The 24,552-nt window shown below is 44.4% G+C and overlaps 1 protein-coding gene across 2 annotated transcripts in view; it reads left to right on the top strand.

Annotated features, from left to right (window-relative positions):
- TTC7B (tetratricopeptide repeat domain 7B) overlaps positions 1-24,552 on the top strand; it is a 1,510,908-nt gene that overhangs the window by 916,485 nt on the left and 569,871 nt on the right. For both annotated transcript variants that reach the window (XM_085626529.1, XM_085626530.1), the window contains exon 16: positions 8,818-8,934. In XM_085626529.1, the coding sequence (XP_085482655.1) occupies positions 8,818-8,934 (117 nt within the window). The remainder of the gene's footprint in view (positions 1-8,817; positions 8,935-24,552) is intronic.

Raw genomic sequence — 24,552 nt, 5'->3', positions numbered from 1 at the left:
ACGCCAATAGTCTATGCCCCATACCTTGGGGCATAGCCAGGCGTGGTGGGAGAAATCAGCCGCTGGAGCAGAGCAGCGCAGGCATCTGTCACTGGGGATGAGCCCCGACTTGTGCAATTGACCCGGAGTGCAGTAAAGCCTATGCAAATATTTAAAATGGATAAGGCGCAGGCGATAGTTGGGGGACAAACGCTTAGTCTGGTTACAGCAATAAAGCCAGTCAGCTTGGGAGATGTCAATACCAAGGTCCGCTCCCCATTGAAATAGATGGATTATAGGAAAACTTCACCTGAATATATATTGTTTACATGGCAAAGGAATACAAGAGGGATATAACACTCTGCAAAAGAAGTAAAAGTGAAATATCTTGTTTCACCGATTTGCCCCTAATATAACCCACCACCCATGTCATCATGAACGTTTTTCCTGTTTTGGACATTCGCTGTTCCCCAAGACATCATGATAATTTTTTGCCTTTTATTTTCCAGCGTTTATGCCTATATTCCACTCTAGGTAATTCAAACTTGGTGTTAGGCTCATTTTACAGGCAACATTTTGTTTCTCGACTTAAAAGATACATAGTTTAAAAGTTCCTCAAATTGATTGGTGAAGTTACATTGGTGCAGTTTGTTCTAGAAGAGCTAAAAATGTCATCTTGTTGTGGACGTTAGGTTGTAATCCTAAACTTTGCAATTTCTCTATTTCCTGATAAATGTATAGCAAAATAACACCATGAGCTTTTGTTACTTGACAACACTAGTGACTTCAAGCCCATAATTCACCGCAGTCCTGTTGCCTTTGTGAATTGATGGGAAGGGTGCCACCCCTGTAAATTACAAATTTCAACCAATGGAAATCTTTAACAAATGCAAATTAGCATTTTTATTTTAAATTTTATGGTATTATAGTATCTGATTACCCTGTGTGTATGTTTATTACAGTTCCAAAGAAAAAGGTAAAAACCACTGAAATTCACCAGTTATGTTAGACAAACCATAACCTGTTCCCCCCACCTTGCTCTGCTCTTAAACTCACCTGTAACATTACTGATTACATCATCATTGACATCACTGATGACGTTTCAATTGCTATCATGATGGCAACACGGGTGAGATTACATTTGACTCCACCAATAACATCATCAATACTATAACTGCTGTGAACACTGTGATATCACAAAATGTCTCCATTATGATATCAAAACATACATGTCCAACATTTTTTTCCAAGGCGCAGTTTGACAGCTTTTTACCCCCTCATACCACCCACTTACCTTTACACCCACTCCCATCTGCATCATTAGCTAAGACATAAGCCTTCGAAATTATCATGCACTTGTTTGCAGATACTGAGTACCAAGTAGCCACAACCATAAGCCACACTTCTTAGTCTATCCTGTCTTACCTCTTCACTTTCCACTAGGTGTAGATTTTCCAAGTTCCCAATGAATACTCAACGCATTATATTGTTTTTTGTGAAACTTTATGCTTAGTTTTTCACTACCATGAAACGATGCCTGTGGCTTAACAGAAAATATGCATGACTGATGTATCTGCCCAGACCGTATATATATAATCACATCACTTTAACTCTGCCTCTTTCTGGTATGTCATATATGTGATGTATGTACTATTTATATAATGTATAGAATTTCAAACACAAATAATTGTTTAGAATATCTTCCCATAGTAAATGGTACACATTATGGAAATTATTTCTCCTTCAGTCATACTCTGAGATTTCATCCCTTCCTTCCTGCATTAAGGGGCATATGTATCAAACGTTTTTTTAATCGCAAACGCTGCGATTCGCAAAATAACAGCGTTTGCGATTAAAAAATCGGTAATCGGGATGTATGAGGCAAATCCCATCGCAAAATTAAGGAATTGCTAATTTAGCGATTTCTTAATTTAGCGTAAGCATTTAAGAAATCGCAAATTGCGATTTCTTAAATGACATGTAAAGAGCACCCAAGTTGTGCGAATTATCCTTAAGAAATCGCAAATTACCACCAAGTTCCAGTTGGTGGTAATTTGCGATTTCCTTTCAAAAAGCACTTTTTTGTTTTGTACGAAGTGCCACGTGGCGCTCATACATGCCCTTAGGGCATGTATGTGCGCCATATGCACACACATGCTAATTTCAGGGGTGCATCAGGGTGTCATCATGACACCCTTGCACCTTTGAAATTATTCTCAAATAGCGAATAGCAAATTGCGATTCGCTATTTGAGAATTACTTCCCATTCATTCCTATGGGTCTCCTGGCCCATAGAACTGAATAGGCAGGTATTCCTTAATTGCGATATCGCAATTTGCTGATCGCAATTAAGGATTTTTAAGAAATCGCAAAAAGTTTGCAATTTTTTAAATACATCCCGTTTTGCAATTCTCAAGTAGCGATTCTTTAAAAATCGCTATTTGAGAATCGCAAATGGTGATGTTGATACATATGCCCCATGGTGACTACAAACATGGGTCAATTTGACCATCACCCTGTACCTTGGGTTCACAGGGTCAGTTTGTGCCTAGCACATGTTTCACAAGCATTATATTCTAGATGTACACTCTTAAGATCTCAGCCCATCTCCAAGGTATTAACTGTCCATGATGTTGGGCTATTTATCTTTCTTTGAGGTATGCAATGTTGTCTTCAATCAATTGCCTGATGTATACATGCACTGTGTGAAACATATTTGTTCATACATTAATAATGTCCTATGCAATCTCACCAGGGTTTTGAGATTTGAGAAGTCCTCAGTGGTATCATTTATGTCATGTGAAATGGTATCAGTCATCTATTGTGTGAGGTCGTAAGCAGCCAATCAAGGGATGCAATTTGTGGTTTCCATAGCATATGGTAACTGGTGAATAACAGTGTTTTCTTGGTAAATTTCTGAGGGTTTTATAAACATAACTTAACGCCTGACATCAGAATCTTGCTGTTATGCAGCTTTGTAATTCACTTTACAACTTTTTGCCAGCTTTTCACCTCAGTAAGCTGCCTAGCTTTTAAAAGAAGTTACCTGAAGTTGTTTGTAAAGCCTTTGAATTTGCAACTTTGCACACTCCTAAAAAGCACCAACACAATAAACCTATTAAAATTTAAAGGCTGAACAAGGTAACAAAACTACCTATTAATAGTTTCATTTGAATCCGATGTGGACCTTTTCAACTCTTTAAATCCAAAGTATAATATCGAAGGGAGTACAACCAACAACTCTTAGCAATTGACTTAGTCTTGGTTAGTTCTACTATCCATAGATTCATGTCTATCCTGTCCGTCTTCGTACACATGACAGTTGATAACCTATGGAACTTGAGATTAATAAACCCTACAAGAAAATGAAAGCCTCCAGTACGTCAACCAAAATAGAGGATTATATTCAACAAGTCTCAGACCGTAAAAAAAACTTTCAATGACTGAAGCATTGTGGCTGGGCCCTTGGTGTTAAAGGTTCAAACTGTGAAACACCCTCAGTCTGTTACCTAAGAATCCCAACTTAAGACTCCGTTTCAGAAAGATGATGAACTGAAATGTATAGGGTAAACTATGACCAAATGATGTGGTGAATTGATTCAGTTTTTTAGGAGCTGTGCACAAGGACTGATCAGTGCTTCCCCCACTTTCACTTTTACTATTGTATGGCGAATCTCACTGTATCTTCCCCAAATCCCACTACCTCTTCTCAGGAGTTGAACTGACATGCCAAAGAGTACCACTGGCTCGCGTTTAGTCTAAATAACTACTCTTTAACATCTGACCCTAGGCAGCAATGTATTTCATGTGTTTTCCTCCTGTGTTTGTAAGCGAGTTTGATAGTATTCTCAAGTGGGTAAAAATGACATCTTTAGTGCCATAGAAAACAAAATAGACAGGCACATACAATTGAGTGCTCCGGGCTCCTAGGGGCTGGTTGAAGCCCGCAGAGCAACATTCCAATGTTGTTTTTATTCACTGCTGCTGCTGTGAACAAAGTCCTCTTGGAACCCTCTTGGGCTCCCAGAGATCTTTGTTTTTAGTAATTAGAACATTCTGTCCTCTAAGGGCGGAATGCTCTAATAGCCTTAGAGCCCTCCTAGTGGGCTCTACCGACCATTAAAGGCCCGCTTCCTTTAATGGCCGGTAGAGCCCGCTAGGTCGGGCTCTAAGGATATAGTCAAACATTGGAGAAAACAATGGAGTGCTCTGGGCTTCTAATAGCCGTTGAAGCCCTGAGCTCCAACATTCCAATATTGTCGCTCACAGCTGTTGCTATGAACCAAGTGCTCATAGAGCTAGTGGGGATTTCAGTCCCCTCGGGGTCCGTGAGACCTTTGTTTTATTCGTTAGTTTATTCTACCCTCTAGTAGAGAAATGTTCTAATAGCCTTATACCCATTGCCTAATTTCTAAAAAAAAAAAAAAAAAAAAAGTGCCGGGGCCCTCGTCAGAGGAAGCCATCACAGTTTGCACCACACATTGCCACTGTACTTATACAACTACTAATCATCAAACTGCTACAAGTGTGACAATTCAGACTATTCAAGGCCACCAAAGCTTTAGGAATGGCTTGGATGGGAGATATTAGTTGTTTTTAATGTTATTGAATTAACAAACTGCTGATTTTCTGCTCATGTGATTGCACAAATAGCTCCACCATGTGGCAGCTGTCGTAAGTGCAGCTTCTGGTGCTGGCAATTAAGGGTCGATGCCAAGCACCAGAAACCACAGGCTCAAATTTAGCCCTGCTTATAGCCCTCCGCAGCTGGGCTATGCCAACATTAATGTTTAAGTTCCGCTCCCTGTTAAAGGCCCAAGCCGCAGGCTCAGGCCTTTAATGGCCTGTATAGGCCGCTATGGCAAGCTTTAAGGCTATATTAGAACATTGGAATATTGAGACCTCCTTTAAAGACAATGGAGTAGCTTCAGGCTTATGATGGCTTGTATAAGCAAACATTCCAATGTTTGTCTTCAGTAGCTCCAGGCTTATAATGGCTGGTATAAGCCAACATTTCAGTGTTTGTCTTCATGTTTCTCCCTTTTTAATTTAGAACATTCTACCCTTAGTGACTGGAATGTTCTAAAAGCCTTAGACCTTCTGCTTCTGGCTATACCAGTTGTTAAAGGCCCTCTCAATTGTAATAGGCCTTCGCCGGTGGCTCGGGCCTATAACTCTGGTTCAGGGCATTTAACAACTGGTATGGCCCATGACAGCGGACTGTAAGGCTTCTGACGTGGCCCATGGGGACATTGTCGTCTTCACTAAGTTAGCATGAGCACACTGCAGCTTGCCTGCTGCATTTGCGTCCAATACTACAAGTCTTGATTTTTTGCAATATTTTCTATGGTTGTTTTCAAATGAGAACTCATTGCTGTGTTCACTCTCTGCATGTTCCTGGGATTTTGAGTGAACATTGTGAGCAAGGTCGAACAACAATGCCCCTTGTTATTTTGTTCTGATCAGGCCTTAGCCCTTTGACAAAACATACTGATGCAGCTGTTGTTTGGACAGCATACTTTGGTTTTATTGGGATACACGACTAGGTGGGACACACTTGGAGAGGGACCTTTCCAGGGAGAAGAGCGAGACAGCACCTATGGTGTAGATCTACCATCTATAGGCTAAGGTATGGGGTCTGCTGACAAAGCCCAGAGATCTTCTAATACATAATACTACTTCTTAGCAAGGGGAGGGAGGTTAGGCTCTATTGTCTTTCCATGATGACATCTCCCTTAATGATGGACTAGCTGCTATGCAGACTGTATTTGTACTATGCATTTTCCTGCTCGTCGTGGCACGTATACGTATACTACATGTAAGGGCACGTTAGTTAAAATAAATATTTTAAACTTTTTTGTGTCTCTGTCAGATCTTGTTGTGAACAGGTACAAGGGTGCGAGCGAAAGAGTGTTTCTTGTTACTGCGATTCCTGAGAAATCTTTGAATGTTGTGTTCTGGGGTGCCTAATCATTTGTTTCTCTGTGAGTGAGTAGGAGAGCAAGTGAGACACTATAGCTAGTCGGTACTGGGCTCATAGGTACTAAGGTAGTAGGAGGACTCTGTTCCTATACACCAAGGTCCTATAATCCGGTCCATAGTTCTGTTTTGGGGCAGAATCCCTGCAACAGGCTATAGTAAATGGTTCCCACACTTTGCAGGCATATCTCACACATATGATTTTATGGTACCTTCAGCATTCCATAAATAATTACACGGCTAACATCTAGTTTCAAACTCCCATTAAAACATACACATCACACCTGCTGCCCTCTAACCAGACTGAAACAAAGAAAAAGAACACACTCATTCTCTCTCACACACTCCCACTCACACACTCTACCTTTCATTGAGGAAGACACATAAAACACCAAACGACAAAATTGTATTACTTCACAGTACATATGCAATGTACACAAGGGGGAAAATGCCAAGACTGGAATAAACGATGAGGGCCTTCCAACAGCTCGAGGCTGGGAGGCAGCAGAATAGAGCTTCAATCAAAAAAGCATGCATACGCCTAAAAGCATTATCTAAGAAGCAATGAAGTATTAGTGGCCGGGAACAGCCACACCGTGTAATAATGTGCCTAATAAAATGGTTATTTTAGCACAGATAACAGCATGGTCACTGAATCGAGGCTGCTGCCTGTGAGCATGGTGGACCTTTCCATAACAGAGTTGTTCAAATTATAATATTTCATTAATGGATAGGAAATGGTGAGGTGTTCAAAATTCAGTATTATAAGGAGATCATCCGTCACCATTCTTGTATCATAGAGAAGGGACATGCCTGCTAGCCTGGCAGTTCGGGCTGGACTGTTTCTACTGGAGCAGGGTCAAGACTGATTTGCATATAGCTGTGTCCAAACTGAGGTGGCTGGTGTGCAGAATAACAATGGATTGAGATGCGGCCCGAGTGATTACCAGTGGCTTAGATTAATTCAAGCATTACATTCATCACTGTTTTGTATACATATTGCTGTTAAGGAGCCTGATGTGACTTCATCATCGGGCTGTGCAGAGGCATCTGGAAGAGATTTTCAGCATGCTGCCAGTCTCAGAGGAGTAGCACGGGGGCAAAGCCCCAGCTCTCCTTGCTGTCCTCATTTGCCAAGAGCTTAATCTTTGGATGACTAGTGTATCAGGTTAATGACCAGGTGATTTTACGATATTTTGATCTAAGGTTTATAATTCGGTGATTTCTGTAGCTAGTGCTGATAACTAATCACTTATTTTCAGGATTTATTTGATCAAATAAATATTTGTCTTTGTGGCCATTGCTTGTACACATTTCAGCGGCTAACAGGTTCTTGACCAATTTGTCCCGACTCATTTTATGTGCCAGTTGGTGTTTTAGTTTTGTTTGATAAGCTGTAAAATATATCTATAGCATTATTGATACGATGTTATTAATTATTCTTAGAAATACATAATTCTGACATAATCCGTCTGGGTTTTAAAGTTGGGGCCATCACATAAAGTCTTGATCACATCAACTATCAGATGAAGGAGAACGTCCTCTGCAAAAGATAAAAATGTGTATTAGTTTTTTTGTAGCATGTCTTTTTACAAGTGGCACCAGTCTTAAAAAAATTCAGTATCCTTTGTATGATGTTAGACTGTGAGCATTCGGGCTAAATATATTGACCTTGGTTAGGGACTTTTGTGTTACTTGTAAGAAAAAGGAGACCATTTTTTGGGCCTGGCTTGCAGAAGACATTACAGACGTAGACTTCTGTCATCTGCACCATTTTAGCCACCTGCATTAGGTGCTTAACTGTGTAGAGAAGAGTCTGTGACAGAGGGTTTTCCGTAGGAGTAATACTGGGCTTTATCAATTTGCTGCTTTTGCTGTAACTCACCACCACTTTCGAGAGGACACCAAAACAATCATATGCCAAGAGACCACAAATGAAAGGACAATATCTGCTCGGATAAGTTGTAAATTAAAGGGAAGAAATGCAAACACCAACAGAGAGTGTATCTGTGCAGCTTGTGGCGGTGATGTGGTCCTGGCTGAATATAAAATGAGGAAAGAACAGGGACTCATGAGTATTAGGAGGGCCGTGCTGTCATAAGGGCATGGTTAGCTTTGCTAGTGAAGGTTTGGGGTTTTCACTTGACTTGGGGATTTTGGATGTTGTTGACAGTGCATAGGTGCCACGATTCTCTTACCAAAGAAAGGGTAGGGTTCCCAAAACTGTGATGCAGGCTGGAGCAGGAGCGTCACCCTTCTCAGTATATGATGCAATTAAGACTAATCAAAGTGTTCCTGAAACCAAAGGTTGCAGGTTGATCGTAGTCTATGATCTCATTGGCCTAGTACGAAAAAGTGTCCCACTGCTCTAGATACTGAGAAGGCTGATACGGTTCCATCCAACAATCTATTTTGGAACTATACACAAATTAAAGTGTGTCTGAAGCTTACATGTAATATGCGTACTAACTGGCCGTGCTATGGGCCTTGTTGAGTGGGCAGCAGAATACTATGCTAAATAAAATGCAATATTTTTTATTTGAACTGTTGTCCCTTATTACCCCACATCCTCTTCATTTACCTGCTGCCTAGTTTGACTTAAATTTCTTATTTGTGAATTTGGTATATGTTTGAATTGTGTTATGATCTGCTAAATTTTTATTTTGTATATATTTACTGCTGTTATGCCATTTGCTCTCAATTATGAAGTTTTCTGCTTGTGTCACTCTTAGTGTTGACCTTTAAAAACATGAAATAAAAAGATATATGTTTACCAATAGAGATGCAAATTAACAATGGAAAAAAAAACGTGCCTTCAGTTACGAAATGCTTATGGCTGATATTGTATTTCCCCACTAGCTTATTGTTTTCAAAAGTCAAGTTGGAGTCACTGTGTAGAGGGCCAGATGAAGCACTGCTTACTTGCAAACAAATGCTGCAGATTTGGAAGTCTTGCTACAACCTCACTAATCCCAGGTAATATTTCTCTGCTCAGATATTTCGTTGCAGTTTAGCCTAATCTTGAGAATGTTGCTATGTTTGAAATGGTAGTGTGCCTTTGGAGCCTAAGTGGATGTTCCATGTTGTGTCTAACTTGGCTACAGTTAGTCAATCTTTAGGTTTTCGAAAGAAGCAAAGATGTTCGGATTCGAGCTCAACCGACATTGACTTGGCTTTACTATTGCCAACATTGCCCCGAGCAGAGCAGACATGACCTCAAACTCATCGCCTAATTCAGTATGTTTGGACTTGTTTGTTTAGAGAGCTTTGAAAGTGGAGGAAGATAGGGCAGTCTTGTTTATCTAGTTCTAAGTGTTTTGCCAAAGTAAGAGTAGAATGCTGACAAAGATGCATATTAGTGGCTTACTTGTATGTTGAATCCTATAACAAAACAATCTCACTTGTGCACATATAGGGGACGTATTATACAAAGATATTAGAAACTGTCCCCACCGTACCTATAAATGTCATAAACTGAAATCTGTATGACTTCCACCTCTTCATGTTCTTCTTAGAAGTGCCAATCAGCTGAGCAATACTACGATTTAAATTAGCACCAGTGATAGCAATGGCTGTCTTTCGTCTATTGTTTACATGTAGAAAAGATCACACTCTATGAAATAACTGGCAATCATCTGAAGCAAGGTTCCAGCCCATCCTTTTTTGCCCAACATGGCACCTCGGATTAGACCCAGGCCTTGGGTTGCTTGTGTTCCAGTTCTGAGAGGACCTTGCGTGGCAGATTTGGCAAAATTGCTCTGTTAGGGCAGGAGCAAGGCTGATTTGTTTATGGCTGGGTCTAATCTGAGGTAGAATAGTGGGCAAGAAACAATGGGTTGGAATGCTACCCGAGCGATTGCCAGTAGTTATACTAATCACAAGCATTCCTACCATCACCTTTTCTGCGTTTGACAATCTCAACTTTTCCATGTTACATTATTTGTGATTCCACCCTCTCTGGTTTTTCAGCTTGGATCTAGGACAATCTTTTTTTCCTTTGTGTTCTTTAGTATGTATTGGATGAGTGTCTTCCGAAAAGTGACATGTTAAAGGAGGTTGCTACAACAGGTAGCTCGTGAGCTACTGCTAGCTCTCCAGCTACCTGTAAGTAGCTTTCCTGTGTGCACCCCAGCCTACTAGATTAGAAGATTTGCTTGATTAAAGTAATTTATGTATATAAAAATTGACAGTAAATTCGAGAAGATAACGTGTGTATTGTCAGAACTCAAAGGCAGATGTTGGCAGAATATTTGCTGAATTTCCAAAATCTATAAAGGCTGATATTTGCATTATAAATCATGTGGCATTGGGGAGACTTACTGAGCAAGTTACTTACCTTTGGTAACGCATTATCTGGTAGAGACTCCATCTAGCTGTAGATTCCTTAGCTTTGAATTTCCCAGGCATCAGGCTGAATCCAGAAACTTTTGCTGAGCAATACCCCTTGCGTGTGACGTCCGGAGGCTTCTTTTGGCTCTGCGTGACCTCGTCGGCGTCGGTAGCGTCGGTTATGAAGTTGCGGTGTCTATATAGGTGGCACCCAGGCACACGGACGTCAGAACTTTTTGTATTTTCCACGCCAGAAGCGCAGAGCCACGAAGTACCTGACGTAAACGTGTGCAAAAACTAGGGCCCTGTCGGGGGGAAAAACCCTAGTCCTACTACATCAGTCCGCAAAGCGGGGAGGCTTGGGTGGGGCTGTAAGAAATCTGAAGATAGATAGTCTCTACCAGATAATATATTACTGAAGGTAAGTAGCTTGTTCATCTGATAGAGACTTCTAGCTGCAGATTCCTTACCTTCGAATCAGATACCCTAGCCATACCATCCCGGCGGTGGGTTGCGGGCTCATGATCTAGACTAAGAAGTCTTACAGGACTGAATGGTCAAAGTGCCCGTCCCTGAGCACCTGACCATCAAGGCAATAATCTTTTTGCGAATGTGTGCAATGATGCCCTCGTTGCTGCCTGACAGATGTCTTGGACAGGGACACCCTGAGCCAAGGCCGTAGTCGCAGCCTTTTTCCCTGGTGAAGTGGGCCCTTAATCCCTCAGGGGGCTGCTTCTTCGCCAAGGCGTAACAGATTTTAATGCAGAGAACGAACCAGCGAGAGATGGTCCTTTTCTACACTGCCCTTCCCTTCTTAGCTTCCACATACCCCACAAAGAGTTGGTCATCCACCCGGAACTCTTTTGTGCAGTCTAGGTAGAACGACAATGCTCTTTTTGTGTCTAGTCGATGGAGACACTCCACTTCCTTAGAGGGATGTGGGAGAGCGAAGAAGGTGGGTAAAGTGATGGACTGACCCAGATGGAATGGGGTCACAACCTTTGGCAAAAAAGATGCCCTGGTGTGTAGCACCACCGTGTCCGGAAAGGACATACGATAAGAAGGCGCGCTGGGTAATGCCTGCAATTCACTTAACCTCCGGTCCGATGTGATCGCCACCAAGAAGGCTGTTTTGATGGTCCACAGCCGGAGGATACAATTGTGCAAAGGCTCGAAGGAGCGCACATCAGGTAAGTGAGGACCAAATTAAGGTCCCATTGTGGCATAACAAAGGGCATAGGTGGAAATAAATGGCCCAGTCCTTTCAGAAATCTATTTACAATAGGAGATTTAAAGAGAGAAGGTTGGTCTGGCAATTGCAAAAAAGCAGACAGAGCAGAGGGGTAACCTTTGAGAGTACCCAAAGCAGAACCCTGCTGGGCAAGAGTTAGAATGAATAAAAGGACAGTAGAAAAAGAAGCAGAAAGAGGGTCAATGGAACTTTCTGTACAGTATAATACAAATTTCGGCCAGCAGCAGGCGTATAGCGTCTTAGTGGAGGTCCACCTGGCCCCAAGAATAACATTACAGACTTGGGGAGGAAGGAAAAGCTATCAACAGTCGACGCTCAATCGCCACGCATGGAGGCGCAGAGTTGACAGGTTCAGGTGGAGAACCCTCCCCTGCTGCTGTGACAGAAGATCCTCCCTCGGAGGATCGACACTCATGCACAGAAGCTTTGGATACCAGACCCTCCTCGCCCAGTCCGGTGGCACAAGAATGACTTGGGCCCGGTCGCTCCTGATCTTCTTCAGAACCCTGGGTAGGAGTGGTATGGGCGGAAAGGCGTAGAACAGGCCTGAGCTCCACTCGCGACGAAATGCGCAGCCAAGCGATAGCCGCCTTGGAAATTCCAGCGCAGTACTGCTGACATTACGCGTTCTCTTCGGAGGCCAACAAATCTAACCAAGGTTCTCCCTACTGCTGAAAGAGACTTTGCGCCATCCACGACTGGAGACGCCATTCGTGATCCTGAAGGCATCGATGGCTGAGATCGTCCGCCATGGCGTTCAGACAACCTGCCAGGTGTTGAACCACCAGGGTTATGCCCTGCTGTTCCAGTCATGTTCAGAGACGCAGGGTCTCTCGACAAATAGTCCACAACCCCACCCCGCCTTGCTTGTTGCAGTACCACATGGCAGTGGTGTTGTCCTTGAACACCTGCACCAGCTTTCCCTTGACAGAGGGAAGAAATGCTTTCAATGCCAACCAAATCGCTTGGAGCTCCAACAAGTTTATGTGGAGTTCCGTCTCTGCCGGAGACCAGGGACCCTGATCTCCACTCCCATGCGGCTACCCCATCCCAGAAGTGACGCATCCGTCACAACTGTGAAATCTGGTTGTGGAAGGGAGAGAGGTCTGCCGCTGACCCAATCGAGGTTCGTTCACCACCACTGAAGATCCTTTGCAGATCTGGGGTCTGAACCACGTCGGTGAGATTTCCCCGATGATGTGCTCATTGGAACTTCAAGTCCCACTGCGGAGCCCACATATGCCACCTGGCGTGTCTTATCAACAGGATGCAGGAGGCCATGAGACCCAACAGCCTCAGAGTCAACCTCACCGAAGTCCAGGATAGAGGCTGAAATTTCGGAATCATAACCTGAATATAATGGACTTGCTGCTCGGGAGGATACGCCCGAAACTGCACTGTGTCCAGAAAAGCTCCAATGAAAGGGAGCATCTGAGAAGGAGTCAGGTGAGACTTCGGCATGTTTATAGAGAACCCCAGTGAATGCAGGAGGTTTGCGATAGTCTGAAGATGTAAGATGACTGCCCGGGGCGAGGACGCCTTCAACAGCTAGTCGTCGAGGGAGGGGAAGACTGACACCCCTAACCTGCGCAGATGAGCTGCAACCACCACCATCACCTTGTTGAACACCCGAGGGTCACTGGTAAGACCGTAGGGGAGCACGGTAAACTGAAAGTGCTCGCGGCCTACCCTGAACTGCAGGTAATGCCTGTGGCCCGGCAGGACAGGAATGTGAAAATACGCATCCTGCAGGTCCAACGCCACCATCCTGTCTCCTTGTTCTAGGGCAGACAAGACCTGAGCCAGAGTGAGCATTTTGAATTTCTCCTTTTTGAGGAAGAGATTGGCGGTCCGAAAAAATCCAAAATGGGCCGAAGCCCCTTGTTCTTCTTCGGAATCAGAAAGTAGCAGGAATAACAGCCACTTCCTACTTCTGAAGCTGGGACCCTTTTTATAGCTCCTTTGACCAAAAGAGCTGTAACTGCCTCTTGGAGCAACTTTAAATGATCCTCCGCCAGCCGATCCTGACTTGATGGATTAGGAGGAGGAAAAGAAAGGAAAGTAAGAGAATAACCCTCCTGGACGATCTGCAAGACCCACTTTTCCGGTGTTATAGATCTCCAGCGGGGGAGATGACGAATTGTTCCACCCACTGGAGTAGTGTGTCCTGCGGAATCAGCTTAGGAGTGCTTGGAGACAGCGGCTTCGGGGGGCAGTGTGGTAGAGGACTTCTGGCCTCCATTCCTAGGACGGAATGTACCGCGTCCACTTCCCTGCGCGGCTTGGGAACTCTAAGCGGGATGGTGGCTAGGATAGGGCTGACGCGTTTGGAAACCCCTTCCGTTGCCACGATAGGGGCGAAAGGAAGACTGGCCACGAGGAGTGGAGGAGAGGTCAAAGGATCTGGCCGTAGCTCAAGACTCCTTGAACGTGACCAGGGCCGAGTCTGCCTTTTCCCCAAAAAGGCGGGCTCCATCAAAGGGCATGTCCAAACAAATTGGCTTGGACATCCCCCGAGAAGCCAGTTGTATGAAGCCAGGCATGGCGTCTCAAGGCCACCATCGTTGAAATTGACCTGCCCAGCGAATCGGTCGTATCTAATCCACACCATATGGTGAATTTTGCTGCATCTCTCCCATCCTTGACAGCTTGGGAGAGCACAGCCCGGGCCTCCTCCAGGACTTGTGGCAGCACCTGCGCAACCGTCTCCCAAAGAGAGTGGGAGCACGCGGTATTCACCGACCGCAATGCCAGACTGGAGGAAGAAAACATCTTCTTCCCAGATGAGTCCAGTCTCTTGGATTCCCTATCCAGAGGGGCAAAAGGGGATGCGCCTTGGGATGTAGAGGTCTGCACCACCAAACTTTCTGCGGTGGGGTGTTGGCTGAGGAACTTTGGGTCACCCGGAGCTGGGCGATGGGAGCGTGCAATCGTCCTGTTCACAGGAGCCCCTGTGTTAGGCTTGGACCATGTACCTATAAGGACGTCCGTAAGTGCCTCATTAAAGGGCAATAAGGGTTCAGAGGTGGAAGCCCCAGGCTGAAGCACTTCGGTCAGGAGATTAGTCCTGACCTGCACTGAGGGCAGCTCCAGTCCTAGGACCTCAGCTGCCCTCTTAACCACCATGGCATAGGACGCCGCCTCCTCCATAGCCACTGTAGGCGGAGAGAGCATGCCAGTGTCTGGGGAAGTATCCAGACCACTGGCTTCCCCAAGTTCCCCATACCAGTCCATTGTCTCCTCAGAGACATCCTGCTTCTCAAGAGTGTCTCCAGACTCCTCCCATTCCTCTCCTGAGCCCAGCATGTCCACAAAGTGCTCTAGCGACAACATAGAACCCCTTTGTTCTGTCGACGTTGGAATCAGCGTCGCTCGATGCCGTTCCTGCTCCGTGTCATCGGGGATGAGGATGGGGCTTGCGCCACCGACGGGCATAGGCGACGTCGTAGGCACTGACTTCGGATTCGACGCCGGGGAAGGTTGTGTTGACATGACTGGCGTTGACCCAGATCTGGAATCGGATCCCTGAGGCCCCACCAACGCCGTGGCCGGAGCTGACGGCTTTGAACCCGATGGGGCCCCATCCGACCTCGCTGGGCTCGAGGGCTCACCAACGCGGTTGTTCCACTCAAATACGCGGCACATGGCCTTGTAAAACTCTTTCATTTGAGCGAAGTTGCTCCGGCTCCCAGAAAGGGTGGAAGGCGCGAAGTCGACTCAAGGTCCGCAGAACCGTGCCTAGAGCGCCGGTGCACCTTACATTTCTCAACGACGGACGTCAGTTGAGGCGAATACGAAGTCCGCTTGGCCTTCTTCTTCTTGTGCCTCTTCCCTGAGTGTCCAGAATACCTCGAATGGGAGAAAGAGGACTTAGGGCTCCATGAGCGGTCCCGCAACCTCCTCTTCTTCGAATGGGACCATGACCTCCTTGGAGTCTCTCTTGACGGTGTCGTCTGCCAGGCCGCAAGCAACTTCATCGCTCGCTCCCTCAAGGCCTTTGGTGCCATCGCCCGACAGTCTGAACACGACTTCGAATCGTGATCACGTTCTAGATGCCACAGACATACGCAGTGGGGATCGATGACCGCCATCATGCGGGAACCAGTCCCTCATGGTTTGAAACCTGTCTTTCTCGAAGACATCCCTCGCACATGAAGTCGAATCAAAAAATATCGTCAAAAGTTAAGAAAAAGCCTGCCAAAAAGTGGCAGAGGGGTAGCTTTTCCTGGATCGGTGCTTAACTGGCGGGGAAAGTAAAGATCTGACATCTGCGCACCTGGGTGGCACCTGTATAGGCATCGCAACGTCATAACTGACACTACAGATGCTGACAACGTCACGCAGAGCCGAATGAAGCCACCTGGCATCACGCGCAAGGGGCATTGCTCAGCAAAAGTTTCCGGATCCAGCCTGACGCCTGGGAAAGTCAAAGGTAAGGAATCTGCAGCTAGAAGTCTCTATCAGATAGTAATAGCAGTACTGAAGTGCCAGAAACAATACCACTGTGTATGTTTTGTATTTCCTATCTAGAGGATATTTAAGATTGACAAAACCATATTTACACTACTGCTGGCAAACCTGCTTGATGCACTGAGGTAATGACTACTGGTAATCTAACCTAGGTTGGTCACAAATGTCATCTTGTCTGATATGGTCATTATTGCAACACTAACACTGTTAGTAGCTCTGAGTGATTTTCATTCAACATAAGTAGCTCTTATTCCTGGAAAGGTTGGAGACACCTGTGTTAAAGCTATGAAAACACTGGAAGTAAATAAACGACTCTTACTTTAGTCTACCTTCACCTTAAGCTCACCCCACTCAGAGAGTCAAAATACTCATTGTGTACTGGGTCATATAGTGTGAGGAAAATATATATCCACCACAAAATAAAGCATAACACTTGGTGGGGTAATGAGTGACCTCCGTAGCAAGGTGGAAAAAACACAGGACAAGTGTGTAACATGTAAGATTAGGTAAAGGAATTTTTTTTAAATGGTAGGTAACCTCTGTAAAGATCATGAAGGTTTAACAGATAGTCAAGGCAATGCTAGAAACAAATTACAGCTTCCAGGTCGTACACCATTAGTTGAAATAAGAAGACAACTGGAGCCTAGTGGTCCCTTTTGCCATCACCACATTCTGGGAGTTAATGGCCATGGGGCATAAATTAAACCAACTGCATACGGTTAACTCAGTCAAAATTGAACCCGAAAATTACTTCAATGAACTATGAACTATGACAAGTGAATTTCAGTGGTTCAGTGACAAAATTATTAGCAAACCAGGAAATTAATTCCCTGTGGAAATCTGGTTCTAACTATAACTACTACACTGTACTGGGGAGGGGGGGGGGGGGGGGGGGTTTGTGTGAGTCTGTCTGTCTGCGTGTCTGTCTCTTCCCCCCCCCCCCCCCCCACAAGGGCCCTGGGAGGGGAGAGTGTAGCTCTTTCTCATGGTGGTGCGACTAGTGTGGCAGGACCACGCCACTATGATTTTCTCCAACCAGCATCACCCCTGTGACAAATTGAGATGCACTCCCAGATTCCGTTCAGCACGCATCTCCAGCAGTGAAACCCTACGAGATTCGATCCTCCTTGATCACGGATTAATGCAAGTCCTATTTCACTTTCTGTAACCATATTTAAATGTTTTTTTCCATGGCTGTATTAACAATCAAGATGCATGCTGGTAGTGATAGTTCAGTGTCATTGTTCCTGCCCTCCATTGGGTTACCTTTTCAAGTTCTTCTTTCTAAATAACCGCTTTCTTAAACTCTTTATGTTCAAACAAAGTGAAACAGGACTTGCATTAACCTGTGATAAAGGTCCACGGAGGACCAAAACGCATAGGGTTTCACTGCTGATGATGCGTGTGGAATAAATATTTATTGCCATGGAATATATATATTTGCATGTATATATCATATTTCCTGTTTCAAGCTCAAATGCTGATTATTGCATTCAACACACACCTTCATAACTCTCGCTGTCTGCCATGTTGTCTTGTTAGCTCTTTTCTTTGCTTCTGCATTGTTGGCAACTTGATATTTTAAGCATGGGGGGCAGCTCGGGTCATGGTGTGTGTTATGTGCGTTGGTAACCATAACTGGCGAATTTCAATGGTTCTCCTTTTTGAGCCAGAACCACAGTTACATTTTTAACTGTGTTGTTTACAGTATATGTATATATATATATATATATATATATATATGTATATACACATACACACACACAGTCAGGACAATCCAGGTCTGAACAAAAGGACGGCACTCACGGGAATTCTTCTATGATATATTTTATTAGGTGCAGGAACCCTCTCCCCTGCCAACAGACGCGTTTCGGCGTTACCGTCTTCCTCGTTGACATACATACATTTGGGGGTTTTTTCACTGAAAAAACTCAAAGGTTAAAGGGACGTTTTAGTTATGTCAAAATGTCATTTATAACATAAAGTTTTAAGCTCATAAAAGCACAGAAATTCACAAGTTCTATTTATCTCAAGTAACTATAAGTTGCACCCTCGCCATGCACAGTGTAATCAATAAGGTCATTTCTGATGTCATTAGGGATGTTATCAATGCAGCCATTAAGCATCTCATGAGTGATGTAATATGTGATGGTACAAGCAGTGCATGGCGATGGCGTAAGTTATAGTTAATTTAAGGCACATGTTAGAGTTTCTTGAGATAAAAATTACTCGTGAACTTCAGTGGTCAGGTTAAAACGTTATGTTTTAACAGACATTTTCACCTAACTATAACATACTTTTAACCCCTGGTTAAATAGTACAATCCAAAACTATATTGTCACTTTAACCTTTGTTTTTTCCGTGAATTTCGACTGCTTTTTAATGCATGGTGGGCAGTAAGATGTCGATCACCGGGCCCGGCGTAGGGTTGGGCGCAGGCCGGGCCATACACCCAATCTCCAACAGTTGCCTGACTCCCTGCCACGAATGGCCTTTGACTAGCCAGGGGTTGGCCCTGCTCCCAACCCTCAGTGGGCACCCATACCTCGCGGTGCATGGTCGTGTACAGCATGGATATGGATGCATGGCCTGGCACGCGGCCAAGCCCTGCTCCCAGCCCCACACTGAAATCCACATTGGTTTTTATTTTTTTTGCATTGTGGACATGCTGCGATTTTCTGGGGCTCCACTGTGGGTCATGGTTCATCCGCGGATCCAGTGAACTCCCCAAAAATATGTTTGTTTGTGTTTTTGGCCCCTTATATCTTTTTTATTTTATTTATTTTGTCGGACTCAAGACCATGTTTCGGTGTTCTAAGATGGCAGGTGCCACTTTTCCTGCACTTTGCGGCCTGCCAATCACAACATGCACTCGTCGGGCCGAACTGCGGCTTAAAATATACATACATTTTGCCCCTTAAATTGTCAAAAACGTCTGAACGGATTATCAAACAACAAGCAGCACACTTTCTGGATCAGGATTCAGCTTTCTGCCAAATTTGGGGAAATTCCATTCATCGGTATTTGCTGTATCGCTGTTCAATTTACCTAAGGAAAACTGCACAAGGAAAAACGTTTTGGGGTCCTCTTTTTTTCTGCCTCCGCTTAACGGATCACCCCAACACTTTCCAGGAAGAAGCTGAGGTGGATGCAAATACAGATACTGAATAAAGATTTCCCTTGTACAAAGTGTTGTGTTCACTTTCACCCCAAAATCTTTTTTCACTGTGTCACATTAATATTTATATGATCATCTGTACTCCGACTAAACAGAGGTCCAAATGTATTATACATACTATTTTACATTTTTACAAAAACTTAAACAAATTAAGGGTTGTAATTCATTATGTAAAATTTTGCCTTGATGGGCACAATATCACTTGTCTTGTTTCCGGGATATGTTGTTATGCCTTAATAAAGACATCCTCGTTGCCTCACAAATGTCCAACATATCATCTCCACCTCTGTATCTATGTACTATACTTTCTGATTGAGCCTTATAGCCGCAGATTCCTCACCTTTTGACTGTTACCCAGGCGTTGACTGAATCCTGAAACTATTTTCATAGAACCTCTGTGCTCCGAAAGGTTCCGCTATGTGGCTCTGCACTGATGCTGTTCTGCTCTGTAGTGGACATGCGGGGCCTATATAGGCACCATTCCCATGTACTGGCGTCAGTTCTTTTCTTTCTGCACCTCTAGACTCCGGTACAGAACTTCACTCATCTCTCAGAGACTGCTTTTTGCTATTTTATTTTATTCCAAAGTACGCAAAAGTATGCAATGGGTGTCACCCCCCAAGATGACAGGTTTTAAGCCCTGTAAGGACTGTTGTAAACTAATGTCTGTGACAGATCCCCAAGTTTGCTTGTAGTGTCTGGGGTCATGCCACGTCTCCAAGACCTGCGGAGACCGCAAATCGATGAACCCGAAGGCCATCAGGGACGGAAGAATCTGCGTCCTATGCCATGGTTATGCGTAGGGCTGCATAAGTCGTTGACCTCCACCTCCCTACTATGGAGGTGAGAAGAAACGTCCTGACAGTAGTCCTGCAGCTTGTCCAGACCGATTCTAAGACTCTCCTACCTTTTGAAGAGGCCTTGACAGATACCCTGCTAGGGGCTTTGGTTAAGCCTTGTACTGGCCCTCCTGTTAACTACAGTCTTTGGTGCAGTCTCGGGATCCTGCCCTTTGTGGTCATGGGTGGTACAGGTGGTCCATCACTTTGGCACTCCATTAGCTCACAATCCACTCTGGCTGTGCCCCTTAAAAGAAATATGGAATCTATGCTGGATAGGTTAGACATCGTCAACCTTTTGGATCACAAACATAGATCTTTTCTCTATTTTCTCTTTTTTTATGATAATTGTGCCGAGGAACACTGACATGGTGGTATTGATCAGATTAATAACCAGTAACATTCAGTACTCTCAATGCTGCCCTTACTTCTTAAGATACCTACATTCCTGCCCCCTCCCTTCCGATTACCAGTGTAATCTATGACCACAGAATATTCTGGCACCTGCAGCAAAGCTTTTTGCGATCGCAGACGGTGCGATTCTCAAAAATCGGCTGTTTGCGATCGCAAAATTAGCTTTTGCGATGCATCAAGTGTCAAGGCCCTCGCAATTTGAGAATTTGCAATTAATTGCGAGTTTCAAATTGCGATTGCATTTAAGGAATCGCATTTTGCGATTCCTTAAATGCAATGCAAGAACCACTTTGAAGTAGCGATTTCGCTACTAGGGGGCGCTAATTTCCATGAAGTTGAACTTCATGGTAATTTGCAAAAACGTTGAAAAATGCACTAAAGTTGTAGGTTACAAACACACATGTCCTTGGGACATGTGTATGCGCAACATTTGTACACAGATCAATTTCAGGGGTGCAGCAGGGTGTCCTTTTGACACCCTTGCACCCTTGAAATTACATGAGCAATTTGCGAGTACCAATTGGTACTCGCAAATTGCGCTTGCAATTTCCCATTCATTCCAATGGGCCTGTAGGCCCCTAGGAATGAATGGGAAGCTATTCCTTATTTGCGACTTGCTATTTGCGAGTCGCAAATAAGGAATGTGTAGGAATTGCTATTATTATAGCGATTCCTACATGCATAGGATTTTGCGAGTCCTTAATTGCAAATCCTTAATATTCGCAATTAAGGACTTCCTAGCTTGATGCATGTGCCTGATTGTTTCGTATTCTAACACTAAATGGTTGTGAATGGGAGAGTTTTATCTATCAGATGAGAGGAAACATTATTTAGAAGAAAAGCATTCCTAAAGTTATATTCGAGGAGAGACTCCACCTAATTTACTAAGGACGAGATGGCCATGGCTTAAAGTAGTACAAATGCAGATGACTGTCTGAGGAATCCCGTACATCCATCAGTAATGTTCCTAAATTTAAGACAGAGTGATGGGCCAATGCGTAAAGGCATACATGAGCATATGAAGTAGTACTCCAGTAGCACTGCTTCAAATACTCTTAACCCCTTCGATGCTGCGCAGATTCCGCCGCTGTGCTGGCGGAATCTTGCGCGGGTGTGGTCATGACGGAATGGATCCGTCATGAGCACAGCTCAACCGTGGGTCATGACGGAACCATTCCGTCATGAGCACCGAAGGGGTTAAATGCCTTTGTAAATTGTCACAAAACATCTAAATGGGAATATTTTGTCAATATTCATGTGCATTTAATACAAACAGAAAGGACTATGCCCTTCTTGCCCTTTTAATAATAGGCAATAGAGCGTTTGACGTTTGTAGCCAATTCACAAAGGCATTTATGAGTATGTAAAGTTGCACCTCTGTACTGTTACTGCATATAATCATAAATGCATTTATGAATCGGCCCGTGCATCTGTAATGTTCATTCATTTTCTTTCAACGATGATTTGGCTCTGTGCTTAATTTCACGGAAGTATTTCTCAAAAGAATTTGCTGCCCTAAAACAACCACTGTAGATGCCACATGCTGGTAGTGTGTATGTTCAGCAACATCTATCCCACTCATCCTTGTCCAACTTCAGAACACTAATCATACTATAGTTGCAGGAAACTTTTTTGTGAAAACTACTGAGGAGAAAATGTCCGATTTCTTAAACTCATTTATAAATTGGGTTTTGCTGATATTGATGTACCACAATATTGTGGACTCCTGATGGATACATCTAACAGCAAATTCCTCACCTTTAGAATACTACCCAGGTGGCAGAGTGGATCCCTAAGACTTTTCCCATGCAAAGCTACCGCGCACCACGGGGTCATTCTATGTTTATTACGTACCGTCCTGGAAGTGACGGAACGGAGCCACAAATAAGCGCCACTCCTGCGCACTGATGTCAGTTCCTTTCTTTGCACACCTTCCTGTGCGTAGCTGGAGCTCCACTTCCAACTTCATCAGCTGTCTGGAGACTCCTGAAAATAGAAAGTAATCCAGTATGATACGAGAGCAGTGTCCCTTCTTAAGATTAAAGGTTCCAAACTATGCCACGAATGTGGAAAACAAATATCAGTCATGGGCCCACACAAGCTGTGTCTCTCGGCTTGGGCTCGGATCACGACTCAAATTCATGTCATAAGTGTGCCCTCGTGCACCCGGAAGTGATTCGGGACTGAGAAGCGAAGTTGTACATTGTCAAACACAAGAAGCATTTGTGGGCCTAGAATAAACTCCTCTCTCGCTTCAAGCTGAGGGCGCAGACTCACTCCGGCGAGATTTCTGCTTCATGATCGAAGAACTCCGGTAAGGCAAAATCAAAGTATAAAGGCAAGCACAAGAAAGGAAAGTGGGACTCAACCCCTTCCTACCATTCTATAAACGTTAGTCTGTCTTTTTCCAGATCTCAGGTTGTCGGTCCATTTCCTCTGTTGGTCCTGGTGTGCCCCCAATTTCTTAGACCATCAACAACGCTGTAGCGAATTAAAGCCTTTACGGGCCGTGCAGCAGATATTTGGCATTCTTCCTGGCACTAAGGATCCGCAGGGGGCCTCAGTTGGGTTAACTCTGGTGGATCAGTCCTTGGCACCCAATGACACCTTGATCATATTCCAGGCTCCATATTTACTGCAGTACAGACTTTACCTCATCTCCACAACCTAGCCCGGTCCATCCTTCATCAACACTTGTATCAACGACGCTTGCATTGGAGGAGGATCCGGTAATGATTTCAATGTCTGACCCAGGACATACTTCAGCCCAAGCTCAACCAATATTGTACTACAAAACTGCTAAAGTTAATCAAGTTGCCATACAGCCTGACACTCCGTGAGAGGCTCTACTATCTTTTTTGCTCCGATTCTGACAGAAGTTTACCACCACCCAGAAATGATGTTGGGGGGGGGGGGGATCTACCCCTCAATATGATGATGGCATTTTTACATGGTCTTACAAGAGTTCAGTGGGCTTGATACTTCCCCTGATGCAAAGCCTTGCTTGCCACTTGGACCAACATAGGAAGAGAGTGTGTCATTTTCAGTGGTAATCTGATGAGGCTAACACTAATGGCCTGACAGAAATTTTACAGCCTCATCTGTGCCCTTGCTTCCTTTTAACAAGGCCCTCACTGACACCTTAAAGGGCACCAGGTCAAAGCCCTGTTCTTGCCTGGCAGGTGGCCAGATGTAATAGACCTGTGCCTGGTGATCATGATTTTCTCACAAAACATCCTACTCCAGAAAATCTGATTGTTTAGGCTTCAGCCAGCAAGGTGAATCCCGATTCATTCACCACAAATCCTCCAGACGGAGAGTCTAAGATCTTTGAGATGTTTGGAAAACAAATGTTCTCCGGGGTAGCTTAGCACTGATATCAATCTATGGAGCCTTCTTATTTGGCCAGTCGACACATGCCATCAGGGACATGACCAGCGAGATCTTGCCTGCTGTCCTGGAAGACGTTATGGCCTCATTGGCACAGACAATTCAGGAGGATCAAGATGCAGCCAACTACTTTATTTGTGCAGGACTTGACACTACTGATTGTCTGAGAAGGGTGGTTGGCACCAGTGTGGTGCTCCACCCCCATGCGTGGATGCTCTCTACAGGATATGCTGGAGACTTGCAGGCCTGGGCTTGTTTAATGATATGCCTTTCGATAGTTCACACCTGTTCGGTGAAAAAGCTGAATTTGCCTTGGAGCATTTCAAAAACTGAAGAGCAATGGCCCACTCTCGTTTAACCATGCCAAACAGTTTCCTCAACAGTTCAGGAAATTCTGAGACTACTCTATGGAGCTCGCATATAGGTAATGTCAGGTTCCACAGCTGCTGCTCCAATCACTCAATTATTTCAAACCCTGGTACATGGACAGGGAAGTCGACGTGGAGGCCAGCAAGGGCATCAGTCCTCTTAGTCTCCTTCTCCTGTGGCAACGGCTACCAAGCTGCTTTAGATTACCATTACTGGTACATGAACACCCTGTGGGAGGCAGGATCCAGCATTGTCTCCCAAGGTTGAGATTAATCACGTCCAACAGATGGGTCCTTCAAATCATTCAGCATGGCTATGCTCTTCTCTCTCTTTATGCTTGCCAACTCTCCCCC

This window comes from Triturus cristatus, chromosome 9 (assembly GCF_964204655.1).
Source record: "Triturus cristatus chromosome 9, aTriCri1.1, whole genome shotgun sequence".
Classification (NCBI taxonomy): Eukaryota; Metazoa; Chordata; class Amphibia; order Caudata; family Salamandridae; genus Triturus; species Triturus cristatus.
The sequence above is the reverse complement of the archived record's forward strand: the minus strand, read 5'-3'. Positions and strand labels throughout refer to the sequence as shown.